General features: G+C 35.5%; 1 protein-coding gene across 2 annotated transcripts in view; it reads left to right on the top strand.

Moving 5' to 3' along the window:
* LOC110995738 (protein limb expression 1 homolog) overlaps nt 1-17,062 on the top strand; it is a 31,699-nt gene extending 14,637 nt beyond the window's left edge. For both annotated transcript variants that reach the window (XM_022263034.2, XM_045632628.1), the window contains exons 2-4: nt 7,527-7,720; nt 15,785-15,978; nt 16,638-17,062. In XM_022263034.2, coding sequence (XP_022118726.1) covers nt 7,527-7,720; nt 15,785-15,978; nt 16,638-17,025 — 776 coding nt within the window. In that variant the 3' untranslated portion in view covers nt 17,026-17,062. The remainder of the gene's footprint in view (nt 1-7,526; nt 7,721-15,784; nt 15,979-16,637) is intronic.
* The last annotated feature ends 320 nt before the right edge of the window (nt 17,063-17,382 follow it).

Genomic DNA, 17,382 nt, shown 5'->3' with positions numbered 1-17,382 from the left:
TCGGATTTTTATATGAAAAATCGTTCATTGCAATTTGCAGGTAACTTCACTCCCTATAAATTAGAAATTTTAGTTGTATTGGTAACAGTTGTCCAACTTCACACCGGTTATAGTGGTTGAGGTTATATAATATATTTTTTAGTGGTTTGATCAGTGTTAAACGATACCGTGATATACGTGTGTCAAATGTTAATATGAAAAATCGTTCAGTGCAATCTGCAGATAACTTCACTCGCTATAAATTAAAAATTATAGCAAACTTTTAACAGTTGTCAAACTTCACATAACGCAATACTAATATTTTTATAACTTGATCAGACATAAGGTTACCCGTTCACACAATTATTGCTGAGTAGAAATAGAAACGTCGAAAACACTTTTATATTTGTCAGCAATATTGGAAATTTATACCTTTAACATTATATTTTATCGTTTACTTTAAATCTTTTTTAAATTAAATTTTTAAAAGCTTGACATGAATGCGAACTCTGTTAAAGCTTTCAATTCATGTTCAATGGAAGCAACATAGAATATGACCTTGTCCTAATTGCATTTAAAATGATAACATTTTTAATTTGTTTTTGTCTGTTAGAATATTATGGAGCTAAGTAATTATTTTTAAAAACTTGTATACGCTGACGATAACTTTGCGCTTTCATGCCATATAAAGCAGTTGGCTCTTATCAAGTGGATAAATAAAGCGCTGTTTTCGATGGATTTTGGGTGTGAGAAAAGTATATGTTAAAAAAATCTAGCTCTTTTTTGGATCCGGTAAATGTGAATAGATGGATAATTTTTTTGATTTTAATATCCATCTCAAGAAAACATAATTAATGCTATAACCCTAAATAGATCTTGGCCTCAGATAAATCCGTAACTTTTATTCATTCAAGTTCAGTCTGTCTTTTTCTTGTCTTGTCTTCCCTCACTGTTTCGTTTAACTGTAAGAGCAATTGTTATATGCGGACATAGAAATAAAGTCCATTGGTTTTTTGTTAATATATAAAAACAAACGCAAATGAAATGGAAAAGGAGGCTCATCTGATGTCAGTGATATACCCGTGGACACTCTCAGTGCCAGATAGCTCACGGGTGCGTTGCCGGCTATTTAAAAATAAACACCGGTGCACCGCCGGATATCGAGGCTAAGACATCAAGCCTGATCACACGCTGAAGCTACTAGTAATCGTAATCTCTAAAAACATTTTTATTTTTTATTGATAAAAAGCTTGCCAAAGCTCGGCACACTGTTACATCGCTAAAAAAATCACAAAATACTATTTTTAATGTGACAAGCACTTATAGGCAAACATTGACATACACGAAGAGATCTAATAACAATTACTAGTAAAAAATAATCTCACAGGAAACTAAATATAATCATGTATTTATAGAAACACTTTCCTATCCGCTTTCCCTTCGATCATTATGATAATTACGTGGGAGTAGAGCCTCCGGTAATTGCTTTAACATTTGCGAAAGTTAAATATTGAGAGGCTTTTGCCATATCATGATCATTACTTATTTAAGGTTAACATTTATTAGAAACTTATTAAAAAATAACATTTAATTATGATGTATAAAGATATATTGTGTGTACGCGCATAGCACACGTTTTTAATGGTTTAAAAAGCTTTCAATTCTTGCAATTAAATTTATTTCATATCTATTTATGAACTCTTAGTGTCCCTTATTATTATTTATTTATAGTTCAGAAAAAATAATCCACCATTATGTTAGTATAAACTTACAGACTAGATATACTATATTTTTTAAAAGCTAAATATAGAAACATAAAAACGATAAACTTATGAACGTTAGAAAGCATTAAATTCATTTATTTATTATTATAATAATATAAAACACAAAATTATACCTTAATCAGCAGTAGGACATACGCCGATTTAATCAAACCTAATCAAAATATGTATGTGTCAAAAATGTTTACAAAATTCATGTAAGAGCTATAAATATCAAATTAAAATAATTTAAATTATTTTAGTTAAATGTCTATAATGTGATAAAAAGTTTCATTTACTGTGATTTCATAAAACCATACAACATTTTGGCTGAATCAGTACTTCAACTTTACTATATCCTATAACAAAATTGAGATACTTCGAGGCAGGAGGGTACGATTAAACGATTTTTACGTTGAGATGTGAGCTGAATAAAGGTGTTCAAATAATGAAATTGCCCTATTTCCAAATCTATTATTGAACAGTATTGGCTCATACAAAAAACTCTCGTATATATATATCTGAAGGACACTTAGTAAATAAATAATTCATAAAAACTCACTCAGTCAGTTTCAAAAAATCAGTCTTATTACCTGTCTCTCTTCATCTCAGTACAAATACAATGTGAGAGAACGATAGAGTGAGTACATTATAAAATACAAGACTTATAATTATTACAGTTTATAATGATTTTATTTTGCGAAACCTCACATAGTTTAGTAATCAGTCATTTATCCATATATCAAAAGTTCTAGTTCACTTACATTATTCTACAATTTATACATATAAAATCTAGTCTAACCGCCACACTTCTCTCTATGAACGCTTGAATAAAACGACTGAATGTGTTATTTTACGATTGTCAGTAATAGGTGCAAAATCTTTTTAATATATCGATTATTGACGAGGATGAAATTTGAAATTTAGTACATTTGTATTCGAATAAAATCAAAGTCGTGGATTATATCTGAGAAACGAGGTACTCAATTTCTATATGTTAGGTATTTGTATGAAACTACCGGAAGTGATGACAATACTTCATAGATCGGAGAAAAGCTTAGAGTATCGAGACGGGATCGATTCACTGAAGCATTTATTGGTTAGACACGTAAAGCCTTCGTGCGACCGATACTAATGTACTCCAATGGAGCCCCGTTGCAAGCTAAATATCTTATTGTGTTACAATGTGTGTGTTGTGTGTATACATTTTCATGTTTTATGTCGACGTTTGGGTTTGTTTTTCTTCCCACCATTTTGTGTGTTACTAAAAACAAATTGACGAACAAGGATATTTAACTTGTTTGAAAAAGAAGTGCCCAATAATACTACTTACAGTATATATTAGGGGAAGACACTTTGTTCTTATTGGTGTGAAAAACGTAAACACAAAGTTATATCACAATACCATTCCCTATGATGTCTGGCGTCTTATTTGCAATGAATTCCATATTATTATCATAATTATTACTAAAATTATTATAATTATTAAATTACAATTTTATGATTCAAATGTGATTTACAATTGTCCTATAGTTGAATAATAAATTAGTAAACACCACGAGGAAGAGAGTCTTTTGTCTGGCGCAAGCTTTTATACGATTGCGATGTTTTTTACGCGTTGTGGAAATTGATAAGAAAAGTTTTAATATATTTTTTATTTGTTCCCATTTAAATTTTAAAATACATTGAAACTCAGTCACAAGATCATAGTTGTAGTTCATTAGCAAAACGATTTCAAGTTTAAAAATAACCTCTGCACACGTTTTCCATAATTTCGTGATTACGTAAAATTTTAATAACAATTCTAAATTGATTACCCATAAAAACAGTGATTAATCAATTCAGTACATTTTGTCACCATTGAGTTATTGTTTTATCAAATTTGTACTGTTCACAATGATCAAAAGGGAAAAATGTTGGAAAGCTACGCTAAGCTTTTAACATCAAAGACAAATGTTGTTTTTTCACTTTTCCGTCACTATTCATATTTAAATATCTCGGGAGATAACGAAAAATACCAAGTTTTCCTTCTGATGTTTTCTTCATAATATATAATACCACTTTTTTATTCGTGAAAGCTACGCGATATTGCATTGATGTTATGCAAGATATTATTCGTTCAAGTCTTTACAATGATGTTTATTTATATTCCATTAAGGGTCTGTTTCACAATGTCCGGATAAGTTCCAAATAAGCTATTTATTACTTATTGGTAGGATAAACAATATTTTTACGTTTCACGACTGTCAGATAGCGCTATTTGTCATGAAACGCGAAGTATCTTATTTGGAACTTTTATCTTTTGAATTATTTGTGCTGCATTGCTATTTGGTACTTTATCCATACATTGTGAAAAAGGCCCTAATTCTCTAAACTGTTATGAGAATTTAAAACTAATATCATTTTATTTGTCACGATTGGTTTTAGTTAAAAATCAATCTTTTTTTATTTATTTTTGCTTTACAAATACTTTATTAATCCCCAATTTCATTTAATGATATCGAAAACAGCTTGATTGAAACAGTTTCATTCTTGAGATACAATCTTAAGTGGTTTAGAAACTTTTCAATATGATCTTAAGTCTTTTGCTAGCTACTCTCTAGCGTTTCAAAACGTGGGGCTCACGCCCCGCCCCATAGGGGGCAATTTGATTTCTGAGAATTATTTATTAAAATTATTTGAAATTAAAATTTCACTTTTTCGTACTGTATTTTGTTAACTGGTTGCTAGTCATTTCTTCCTTAAACCTATCATGAAAGATTCTAACAATTTAAACGTTATTTACACCTGTATAAAATTGAAATAAAGCTCTTCGTACGTGAGTAAGGTATCGTCTTGGGTGTAATAATATAATTCTTTTACACCACAATCCATAAGATCACGTCAAAATGTCGGCTGAGGTTACCATATTGAATAAATTAAACATAATAAGGTGAATTATATTTTTTCTCTGATATGAAAGAACTGTTCCTTTGAGGAATATTGAAGATTTTTAGATAAAATGTAGAAATTGACAAGAAATAAAAATAGGATTGGAAATTATTGTATAAAACTATTTACTGAAATTCCAGTTTTTGGAATTGCTAATGCAAGTTAAATAGTAAAAGCGTTAAATGTTCAAGAAAATAAATAACAAAATAAGCGAATGCAACAAGAGCTTAGAAAATCAATATTTCTTACGTTTCAACGAACTAACACGTTCCTTTTCAAATGAAAACTTATCTATACGTGTATTTCATGAGCTTCAAAGGACTCTTTCATGATACTGAATGTTATAAATATGCGACAATATTTAAGGTTGTACTGCACATACATTGCAGACGGCTCCCACTTGTTTGAATTACGTGATTAGAATTCTAGATATTTTGCTATAAATTCAAAGCCAACAGCAAAGTTATTTGCCGCTGGATATTTTTATTGTTAAAAAATAAATAAATAGTTATTTTTTTGTGATATTTTTTGCGAGTTTACCATTATTTTTGTAATAGACCTATAAAACCGGTTAAAATTGAAATAAAAGGAAACCCTTCCGGGTAACAGTGCAAACAATCGACTATCGCTTCGAGTCCGGAACTCTATGTCCCGGATTAAAGACTCTTTTTGTTTTCAATGTGTAGATACTCTGTGTAAAGGATTGCCGAATTTGAGTCTTTTATAATACATTGCTTTACGTTTGAAAATATCTCTTATGAAGTAGTCTGTGGATAAAGTTTATTTTATATATTTCATACTTACTCTTTCAACTATAATAATCAAATACCAACATAACTATAATTACAGATTCACTGTGGTATATACAACTCTCTGTATATAACAGTAAATTTATAAAATATATACAGACACATTTTATATAGTAATCATATCATAGTAGATAGTACAATCCTTTACAACAGGGGCAGCTACAAATTGGGCCTCAGATTTCTACACATTTCGTGATCATTATTACACGCCGTGTACTTTAGGCGTCTAAAGAATAATAAATTCTTACATCCTCACAAGATTCCTTTCGCCGTGCAAGCAAGTATTAAATTTGCACAGCTGTAGTTCAAACCTCTCAAAAAAACTAAATAAAATTCTGTTTTCAAAATTATTACATTTTCTGTAAACACATTTACTCGGTTATTTGCCGCCTTTGTAGCATTCTAACAATTCATATAACCTAACGACAAAACATTGTTCTCTCGTAACTGTCTCGATACACGATATAAAGTGATAACATTCAAAATACTGGCTTTCAGTTCCCAAGATATTTGTGAAAATCGTGCGAAATCTTGCAATAATAGCATAGATAATAGAGGCGAGTATTATGAGATTTGTGTCTACTATCTATGCCCGAGTTAAACCGCACTTCATTCTAATCCTGTTCGGAATTCTGAAATGTTAGTTTAGATATGTTCCACAATTGTATTCAATAGAATTTGCTAATATTGTTCGGTATCAATAAATAATTACGATTTGTATTCAACATATTTCCTTTAGTCTACGCGAGTACCTTTCATATGTTACTTACAAATAACTATATAAAAGTAATAAATTCGTCTTAGTAATAAATTTAATAAAGAATAAAACCAAAAAGCTATAAAAATAAGATCGCTTGGACATGAAACAATTTAAACCTTAATTTTTCAAGCTAGTCTTGCTAGGGAAATTACTATAAAACTTGACTTAAACTAATCTGGTACAATTTGTCCATAGCATTAGCATTTACTGTAGAATAAAATTATTTGTCAAAAAGTTTAAAATGTAAAAAAAAATCAAGAAATCAAAAAATAATTATGGCCTCAAGCCATAATCGTATGTCGAAATTGGAAGCTACTGAATCTCGCGCTCGCGTTGAAAAATGATAAGCAACCTCATGTCAATTGTCAAATGACAGTCAAATCACACAATTAACTTTTTTTAACGATTAATTGCCAATGTATTGGTACAATATAATGTAAAATATCATCACCAGTTTAATTGATAGGATATATCCTCGGTGTTGTATTATTTTATATTTAAATTATATAAAAATAGATTATATATTGCAAATAAAATAACTAGCATTTGTTTGCAAATAAATTTGAATCACATTGCAGCATATCTCATATGAATCTTACCCATAAATTAAAACAACCATGAAAGTATTATTTACATGAAATGTCTTATACTGGAACAAGTCAAGACCCCTCTTAATACTATTTTCCTTGATCACCCCTCGATTTAATTAAAGTCGGCAATTTATGGGTTAACTTGGACACCTTTTGTAAATGTTTCCGTCAACATGAATTATGCTTGTGTTTTGAGTATTTCACTTCTTAAATATCAGTCATCTATGTTTATAACGAAATAAAATTAAAAAATTTTATGATAAAAAGAAAGTATAAGACTTCTACTAACCAAGTGTACATCTCTTTCCCCATATGTATTAAAAAAGCAGCTAATTGTATTGTTTTTTTTAATTTAAAAAAAATTTAAGTCTTCGAATTTTATGCTAAACAACTAGAAACATTTATGTTTTAGTTAACCTGAAGCCAGGAATAGATTATGGTATGTATGTTAACCACATATATGGATACGGTTCATCTATCCTGTCAAAGAATCTTTCGATACAAGAAATATTACTATAAATTGTTTAATTAAAATTGATTTAGTTTAGGTTCTTGTAAGATTTGATATTAAATTCTTTATTACAATTAAATACACGTCATATGTCTTGCCAATCTCACCTATAACTGACCAAACATTAAGTCAAGGTCATCAACCCCTCATAATACTATTTGTAATTAATAAGTTTTATCTTTACAGCGGATGGCGTTCTCTCAACAGTAAACGTAGTGGAAGCATTACAAGAGTTCTGGCAACTCAAGGCATCGAGAAATGGCAACACAGCGAGTGGTGGTAGTAGCGCGCTAGTCATCTACGAATCAGTACCGGCTGCGCACCCGCCATACGTCTGCTATGTAACTCTGCCTGGAGGAGCTTGCTTTGGCAGTTTTCAGGTAATGATCATTAGCCCATGGTGTTTTAAGCTATATCGCGGACTTTGAGCGCGGCGGCCGAATCAAGAAATTCCGTAACGAAAAAACCTAACACACGATGACGTAATATAGGTGCGGCCAATACGCACCTATAATAAATAAATAAATAATGTATATGTTCGGAATAGAATCATATTTAGTTGATAAAATAAATTGAGGGCCATGAGGGTGGTCCCAAAAATCTTTTTAACTCGGCTGATCCGCGCACACGCATTGTTACGAGTCGTGGTTGAACATTCGTTGCGTACAGTTAGATGCAATTTTATAGTGTTTTTTTGTGCATCTCTTGTCAATAGTTACGTCCTCCATTTAGACTATTATAGTGAGTGTTTTTGTGCGTATTCGTGAACTATTATCGTAAGGCAAGGTACAGCATCAGTCCTAACATTTCTTGTTCCCAAAACTAACAATCTATCCATCCTTACGGCTGACGTGTTTTTTTGTGCCTTTCGCCCTAACAAGGAGCAACCTTGAGGTATGTACTCAGGACTTATTTTAGTATAAGATTACGTATCAACGGCCACCGAACCGTTCTTTGTGATACATAATTTTTTGGTAGCAGAGCGTGGTTTCATTTTAGTTAATGATTTTTCGGTATATAAGTCCTGGGTTCATAACTTATTAATGCATATATCTTGTTATGTTTGTAGGGATTATAGTGTTTTGATAGTGTTATAAATCGTTTTGTGTAGTAAGTTATTAGCCGCTTATTATAATTTACTTTTTATTTGATTTTTGTGCTATTGTTTGTACTTTTATACTTTTATATAATGGCGGTTTCGCACAAGGCACAAATAGCTGGTGTATTGCGGTGGCTAGGATCGGCCGTTTTAAATATTTCGCGAAAAGATCGCGTACAGGCCCTTCTATCAAGAAGTGACGCGTTAGAGGATAGGATGAAAGATTTATATAAATCGTATCAGGCATTGCTTGAATTGGGTTTGGAACCGGAGGTGATGGACAAGGTTTGTGGAGACATGGATCAGGCTGAGGATTTGGCTGATCAAATCAGGGAAGCCGTTGGTATTATTAAATTAAATTCGGCTACTCAGTCAAATAACCTTCAATCGAAGGATAGTTTAACTTCAAGTGGTATTATAGGTAGGTTACCCAAATTAGATTTGCCCCATTTTAGTGGCGACTTAAGCCAATGGGTGGCGTTTATACATTTATTCGATAGTTTAGTGCACTCAAGGGGTGATTTAACATCTGCGCAAAAGTTGGCATATTTGTTGGCTAGTCTCACCGGGGAGGCTAAAGGGTTAGTCCAACATTTAGCACTTGTGGACAACAATTATGATATAGCCAGAGATTTACTAATGAGGCGGTATCAAAATATACGTAGGCTAGCGGATAGCCACGTAAATGTCATTTTAAATTTACATAGTAATGTGCAGAGCCACAACTTAAGAATTCAAGTTTTAAATCCTTTATTAGTGGCAATTAATGGCTTAAGGGGTTTAAATTTGCCTGTAGATAGTTGGTCTTTTATTTTGTTGCATATTACATTACAAAAACTAAATTTAGATATGCGCACCCGATTTGAACAGGCGTATAGTGGAGATTCAACCACTCATCTTCCCACGTTTGATGAATTGATCTTGTTTTTAGAGGATGAGTGTCGCAGACAGGATAATGTTCCAGCGCCGTCCACGACGCCGGCCCCAATTTCTAGTAGGCCGCGACAACAGCATATGCGCTTAATGCGACGCCCTGACCAGCGAGTTTATAACGTGGCAACTCAACATCCAGGCAAATGTTGTGTTTATTGTCGAGTCCCTGATCACACCGTAGTGTCATGTCAAAAGTTTTTAGCATTACGTTTTCAAGCACGGCGAAATATTGCCCGACAGCGGAAGTGGTGTTATGGTTGTTTAGGCAAGCACCTGGCATCACAATGCCAAGTGTCACGACCATGCAAACACTGTAATGGCAATCATCACATTATACTTTGTGGTAATATGAATGGTTCACCCCAATCAGCTGCACCGGCACGGGAGTTTGTTGAAGATATGCAAAATACAGGTGATCAGTGGAATGGTGGTGTGAAGGCTAGACACTGTAGTTTTGGTCATGCTTCCAGGCACCGTACAGGATCAGGTTATTATGATTATCATCGGAGGCAGCCACCACCCTGCAGGGGCGGGGGAAACTTAAGGTCTCATGACAGGACTCGTGTCACCTCTGATCAGCAACAACTTCCTAAGAGCAAAGATAATTATGACTCTTGTGCATCACCTGTTATTGAACAGCAACGTCGTGATTTTGTTAGGCCTTTGCCCTTTTCTGAGTGGCCTCGTTTAGGCCAGCGGGTCCCTGAACCAGAAGGATATTGACTAGGTCACGTCCCTACTAGAACTCCTACATCTCCTATTACTGTTTTGTTACCCACCGCACAGATTTGTGTTGGTTCTCCATCAGGTGAGCAGGTAACCACGCGTGCGATTTTGGATTCTGGAGCACAGGGAAGTTTGGTGTCAATGGATTTGGTGGATAGGTTACAGTTGCGTATTTTCCCTGCTAGCGGGAGTATATTTGGTGTAGGTGGCTCTAAGGTTGCTGGTTTGCGGGGACAAGTTACACTTACTTTTTCTCCTGTTCAATGCTCTCAGCCACAGATTACAATTTCTGCCATAATTTTAGATAATGTTATGGGCAGACACCCACTTGTTAAATTACCATCGGAGATATTAGATTTTACACGTAGTCTAAACTTAGCGGATTGTACATTTCATATTCCAGGTCAAATCGATTTGCTACTCGGAGCAGAAGTTTTGGGAAGGCTGCGGCTAAGTAAAAGCACACTTTTACAACCAGCGGGTTTAGTAGCAGTCACAACTGATTTTGGTGATGTCATTATGGGTCCTGTGTTTCCAATAGAATCTCTTAGCGTTGAAGATGGTAACTTGTGTGTGGGACTCTCACTTGCTGAAGCCATTCAACGGTTTTGGGAAGTCGAAGAGCCTCCCACAGCGGCTCGTGAAAATCCGGAGCACCAAGAATGTGAATTGTTTTTTCAGAATAACACTGGTCGTCTCCGTTCGGGTAGGTTTGTCACGAGGTTACCTTTTTTACCATCCCGACCACCTTTGGGTCACTCCAGGTCTTTAGCTGAGAAAAGGTTAACATCCATGGAGAGACGAATGAAGAGAGATTCTACTTTTCGTGCTAAGTATATAGAGTTTATGGACGAGTACTTTAAGCTCGGACATATGTCAGTTTCTGATTATGATTGGCGCACACAGGAGCACTACTTCATTCCACATCATGCTGTGTTTAAAAGTGATAAAATAAGAGTGGTTTTTGATGGCTCAGCGCCTACTTCCAATGGAGTTTCTTTAAATCAATGTTTGCATTCGGGCCCAAAGTTACATCGTGACATTGGTGATATTTTAACAAATTTTAGAAGACATCAGATTGTATTTGTTGCAGATATTAAAATGATGTTTAGGCAAACCGTAATTCATACTGATGACCATTGCTATCAACTTATCTTGTGGCGTGAGAAGGAATCCGATCCAGTTACAGTATTTGAATTAAATACCAATACATACGGACTCAGATCAAGTCCTTATATTGCTATTCGTACATTGTTAGAATTGGCTGAGCGAGAACGTTTGCAATTTCCAAGAGCAGCCGATGTTTTGAATAGTGATGTTTTCGTTGATGACATTTGCACTGGAGCTGCAAATGAGAAAGAAGCCTTGATACTACGCGATGAGCTAATTGGGATTCTTAAGGCTGGTGGATATGAGTTAAGGAAATGGGTGTCTAACTCACAAGCTGTTCTTGCTGGTTTACCCGAGGATCATCAACAACATCCTTATATTTTTCAGAACGTGGACAACCCTGACGCTGTTGCAGTATTAGGTATTCAGTATCAACCGTTAGGTGATATATTTACCTTTCGAGTGCAAGACATAGATGTAATTAAATCTTGGACAAAGCGTGTAGTACTTTCAACTGTAGCCAGGATATACGATCCTAATGGATGGTTAGCTCCAGTTGTTTTTTGGGCAAAATGTTTTATACAAAAGCTTTGGTTACAAGGATTAACATGGGATGCCCCTGTAGTTGGTGAATTGTTAAGTGTTTGGATTAGGTTTGTTTCGTCGCTTCCTGAAATTCAATTGATTAAAATTGATAGGTCTTTATTGCCACCAGGGAAATGCATAGTGGATATTCATGGTTTTTGTGATGCATCGGAAAGTGGTTATGCTGCTGCAGTTTATATTCGTTCTGTCAATCAATCTGGTGTTGTAACGGTTAAACTAGTTATGGCAAAGAGTAAGGTTGCACCGGTAAGAACACGCTTAACAATTCCTAAATTAGAGTTATCAGGTGCCGTTCTATTGACTCGTTTGATAAACCATGTTAAATCTATTTTTGGCCAAAAATGAATATACAGAAGTGTTTTGCTTGGACTGATAGTCAGATAGTTCTTGCATGGCTGCAAGCGTCAGTTCATGTTTTGGAAGTATTTGTGGCCAATAGGGTTTGTCAAATTCAGCAATCTGTCGTGACCTTGGATTGGAGGCATGTACCGGGAGAACTTAATCCGGCAGACTGTGCATCTCGAGGTTGTGAGGCTCCAGTAATATTAGACCATCCCTTATGGTGGGCTCCAGGTTGGCTGTACCAACCCGAAAATTGTTGGCCTCGCACTAAAACGGAACTTGTTGAGCCTCTTCCGTGTTTAAGAGTTATTTCTCTTGTCGTTCAGGAATCGATAGAAAACTTAGACCCGTTACTCGCAAGGTTTAGTTCATTAGACAAATTGATTGGAGTGACCGCCTGGATTAGGAGGTTTATTTATAATTCAAGGAATCCAACAATTAAGAATATGTCAAATGTATTATCACCAGATGAAAGAAATGAATCCTTATTATTCTGGGTTCGTTATATCCAAGCTAAGCATTTTGAAACAGTCTTTGCTACTCTAAAGGGACAAGGTAAATTAAAGGGATCTGTTGCTCGGCTGAATCCATTTATTGATGATAAGGGTTTGTTACGCGTAGGTGGAAGATTACGCCATTCAGAACTACCTTATAATCATAAACATCCGCTTCTCCTTCCTAATCGAACTCCATTGGGAGATTTGATAATTACTGACAGACACGAAAAGAATGCACATGTTGGCTTAAATACACTTTTGGCTATTATTCATCAACAATTTTGGATTTTGTCAGCCAGGAGGGCTATTCGAAATGTTATTTTTAAGTGTATTCCTTGTTATCGACTTAAAGCATCCTTGACTCAACCACAAATGGGAGATTTGCCTCCAGATCGCATTACTGCTGCTAGACCCTTCTCTGGTGTAGGCACCGATTTTGCTGGGCCATTTTCCATCAAGGTTTCATCATTGCGAAACGCCAAGATCGTAAAAGGGTACCTCTGTGTCTTTGTCTGTCTTGTTACAAAATCCGTACACCTGGAGGTGGTGTCATCACTTAGTACTGAAGCTTTTATCGCTTGTTTGTCTCGTTTTGTTAGTCGTCGAGGATTACCAAACTTGATTCGCTCCGACTGTGGGACAAATTTTAAGGGCAGTGAACGTTACCTCGGAGAAGTTTATAAGTTTTTGACTGAAAACCAACTGCCTATCGAAAGTTCACTTTCTCGTCGTGGAATTAAATGGAAATTTAGTCCGGCTGGATATCCATCTTGGGGTGGAATATTTGAGGCTGTAGTGAAGGTGGCCAAAACATATATACGACGAATTATAGGAGAATCAGTTCTTACATATGAAGAACTAGCCACAGTCTTTTGTAACATTGAATCTGTTTTGAACTCACGACCACTTTGTCCTATATCTTCGGACCCAAATGATCTAGAAGCTTTAACTCCTGGACATTTTTTGATTGGGGCTCCTCTCAATGCGTTACCTGAATATCCATTTGTGGACACACCAATAAATCGGCTCTCACGTTTCCAACTGCTACAACAATTATCTCAGAGTTTTTGGAAACGTTTTAATATAGAATATCTCCATTTATTGCAGCAACGAGTTCGTTGGATAGATAAAACAGATCCGCCTAAGGTTGGGGACTTGGTTCTTATCAAAGAACCAAATATGCCACCATTATCTTGGAGACGCGGTCGCATTATTAAACTATTCCCGGGTGCAGATGGTACCCCACGAGTCGCCGAGGTCCGCGTTGGGGAATCGGTTTTAAAAAGAGCCGTGGCCTGCTTGTCACGTCTTCCAGTGGCATAACCTTTGCTACCAGCCTCCGGTTTTAGACTCAGTCATGTTAAGCCTGACTGGGACGGGGGACTGTTCGGAATAGAATCATATTTAGTTGATAAAATAAATTGAGGGCCATGAGGGTGGTCCCAAAAATCTTTTTAACTCGGCTGATCCGCGCACACGCATTGTTACGAGTCGTGGTTGAACATTCGTTGCGTACAGTTAGATGCAATTTTATAGTGTTTTTTTGTGCATCTCTTGTCAATAGTTACGTCCTCCATTTAGACTATTATAGTGAGTGTTTTTGTGCGTATTCGTGAACTATTATCGTAAGGCAAGGTACAGCATCAGTCCTAACATTTCTTGTTCCCAAAACTAACAATCTATCCATCCTTACGGCTGACGTGTTTTTTTGTGCCTTTCGCCCTAACAAGGAGCAACCTTGAGGTATGTACTCAGAACTTATTTTAGTATAAGATTACGTATCAACGGCCACCGAACCGTTCTTTGTGATACAGTATAAGTTGACAAAAAATGCTATGCAATAGCTTTACCGCGGCAGTCCCCGAGTGCCACACGTTTTTTTGTATATTATTTACTGTACTCACCTGCAGTATCCAGGGACTTTTTTATGTAATAGGGGTAAACGGGCCACATACTCATATGATGTTAAGTGATACAGCGCCGCCGCCGCCATACAAGTCGAATTGGTTTGGGGAATAATTTAGTGGGCCCAAAGTGGTGGTGCGTGGCAAAAACTACCTTAAGACTTTTGGAAAAAATTGTGAATTCAGTTTGATATACATATTATAATATGGAAACAGAAACAGGAAATCATCAGTCTTGGCCCAGAATAATAATTAAAATTCCTTTTGACAGTTATCTATGAATTGTCTCTCCTGTATGTTTATTTTTTACGTATTTAGGCAAAATCATTATAAAAATTTAATTTTAACAGTTTTAACTGCTTTTTAGCTTTCTGAACTGATAATTAAAAAAAGATTAGGGTATTAAAATCTAAACAACTATTACAAGATCTTTTTATATATATATATAATGTCTGTCGGGTCTGCTAGTATATTGCTTTAAATTAGTGAGTTTTAACTAAAATCAAATCCTTTATAATATCAGTAGATTTATGCTTTGATATTTACCATATCCAGTTACCCAATAAATTATTATTAGTGGTTCATTCACCGAGTGTCTGAGACGAAGCCGATTATTATTGATGAGTCACCGCTAATTGACGATGACGTCATATTTATGTCAGCTGTTTCGTTGGAAGTTCGCTGTTCGCACCTCGCGGGCGTACTGATTTCTTTATCGTTATACTCCATTAATAATAATAATTTATTTTTACAATCAGACAATACATATGGTTATTATTGTGTTAGTTACATAGTCCTGAATATTATATTAGATGGTTAGATGAGAGTATATTCAATCGTATAATTAAAAAGGCAAAGGTAAAATACATAATATGACCCGTTTTATTTTTCATAGCATAATATGCTTTTTTATGGGTCCTTTTCTCTTTCAGGTGCCCTTATATTTTTCATGTGTCCTTTTTTATTGACCATTTCACTGTTTACATATATACTAATTGCTTTGTTATGTTCGATTATTTTTGTCTAATTATAAGGTTATTACTTTTTATTTTGCACTTCTTGCGCTCATAATTTAATATATCTTTTCTCACAGATGTTTCCTAAAATAAAACGCTCGGAAGCGTTTAGGCCGCTAGTTGTCCTTTTTTATTTCATTATTTAAATTGTAGTGCAACTAATTTTGAAGATGTTCATAACCAAAAACCATTAATAAAATATGTTCCACAGAACTGTCCAACAAAAGCGGAGGCTCGCCGCAGCGCTGCGAAGATCGCACTTATGAATAGTGTCTTCAATGACCATGAGTCCAGAAGGATATCCGATCATTTCATTGAGAAGGCCGTGGCGGAAGCACGCGCCTCCTTCGCGGGGGATGCTGGAAGCCATCATCAGGATCCGAATGCTGGGATTGCCGCTTTCAGGTATATATTTGTAAAAGTACAACGTTTTTGTAATTTTTATTTAGCTGTCTTAAACAAGTACCACCGTAATTCGTAAATTTTTATTGGATTTTACCCGTTTTTACCATATTTATTTATTTATTTACATAAATACATTTATTATTTTACATTATTTTACATTTCAGACATGTATGTACTTCTGTTCAATCTATTAAGATTATATTTTATTTATAATTATTAGACATAATTGAAAGATACATTCTTCCACAGTCACAATTGCATTTGAATAACGATTAAAAACTGATGAATAACTATTATCTTCGAACATTAATTTATTAACTATTGATTTAAGTATTAGTCACATACTTTTTTTCTATGAGTTGAAAATGCGCTCCGTAATGACGATTTCCAACGTGACACGGGGACTTTGGGGTTGGGCCTGCAGTCAAAGCCTCTGCTATTAAGATGAGTAGCGAAATCCTACCCACTAAAACACCTCATCCCTCTACACGGCCTTAAGATGGACCCTCGGGGTTCGCGAAGGAATTTGCGGGCTTGTCCGATTTATAGCTCCATCAAGACCGGCGGTTCCAGGCCGCTGGAGATCTCGGTCTTCCCCCTAGCCTTGAACCATGTATTATACTACTAGCATACATTATAATTATAATATTTTTCAACAGATTTATGCTGGAAGCTAACAAAGGGCGTACAATGCTGGAGTTCCAGGAATTGATGACAGTATTCCAGCTATTACATTGGAACGGATCGCTCCGCGCAATGCGCGAAAGACAGTGCTCAAGACAAGAGGTGGTCGCGCACTATTCAGCGCGGGCACTCGACGATGCCATGCGCGAGCAAATGGCCAGGGAATGGGCATCCAGGGAACGCGAGGCAGCCGCTGGAGGTGGGGTCATCAGGAATGAGCTCGCCCGTGCGGAAAGGGAGCTTCGTGCTGCCAGGGTGGCTGCCAGGGAACTGCGGTTCCCGAAAGAAAAACGTGACATACTCCTCCAAGCTGCTCGCCTTGCACCCCCTACTGGCAGTAGTGATCTCACCGCGCGAAACTAAATTTTGTTTTATTTTAATTATAGTTAGTTTAAGAATATTTTTTTGTTTTATTTTTCTTCATTGACCTTTGTAGATTAGTCCTGACATCAAGATAACAATGATATAAAGTGTAGTTTTCATGGACTTTTCCAATATAACCGAGATGCAATTATATGGTCTTATAACTGGAATGGAATTTCAACCTTATTCAGATCTAGGCCTCACATTTTTGTATCTATATTTTGATAATTTGTCAATATAAAGGGCCTACTTGAGGTTATCAGCCTCCTGTCCTTAAATCACACCGTCGAATTTTTGAGTCTAAGGCAAGCCGATTTCCTGACGATATTTTCCTTCACCGTTTGAGCGACTGTTAAA

The sequence above is a fragment of the Pieris rapae genome, chromosome 20 (assembly GCF_905147795.1).
Source record: "Pieris rapae chromosome 20, ilPieRapa1.1, whole genome shotgun sequence".
Taxonomy (NCBI): domain Eukaryota; kingdom Metazoa; phylum Arthropoda; class Insecta; order Lepidoptera; family Pieridae; genus Pieris; species Pieris rapae.
This window is presented reverse-complemented; position numbering and strand designations above follow the sequence as displayed.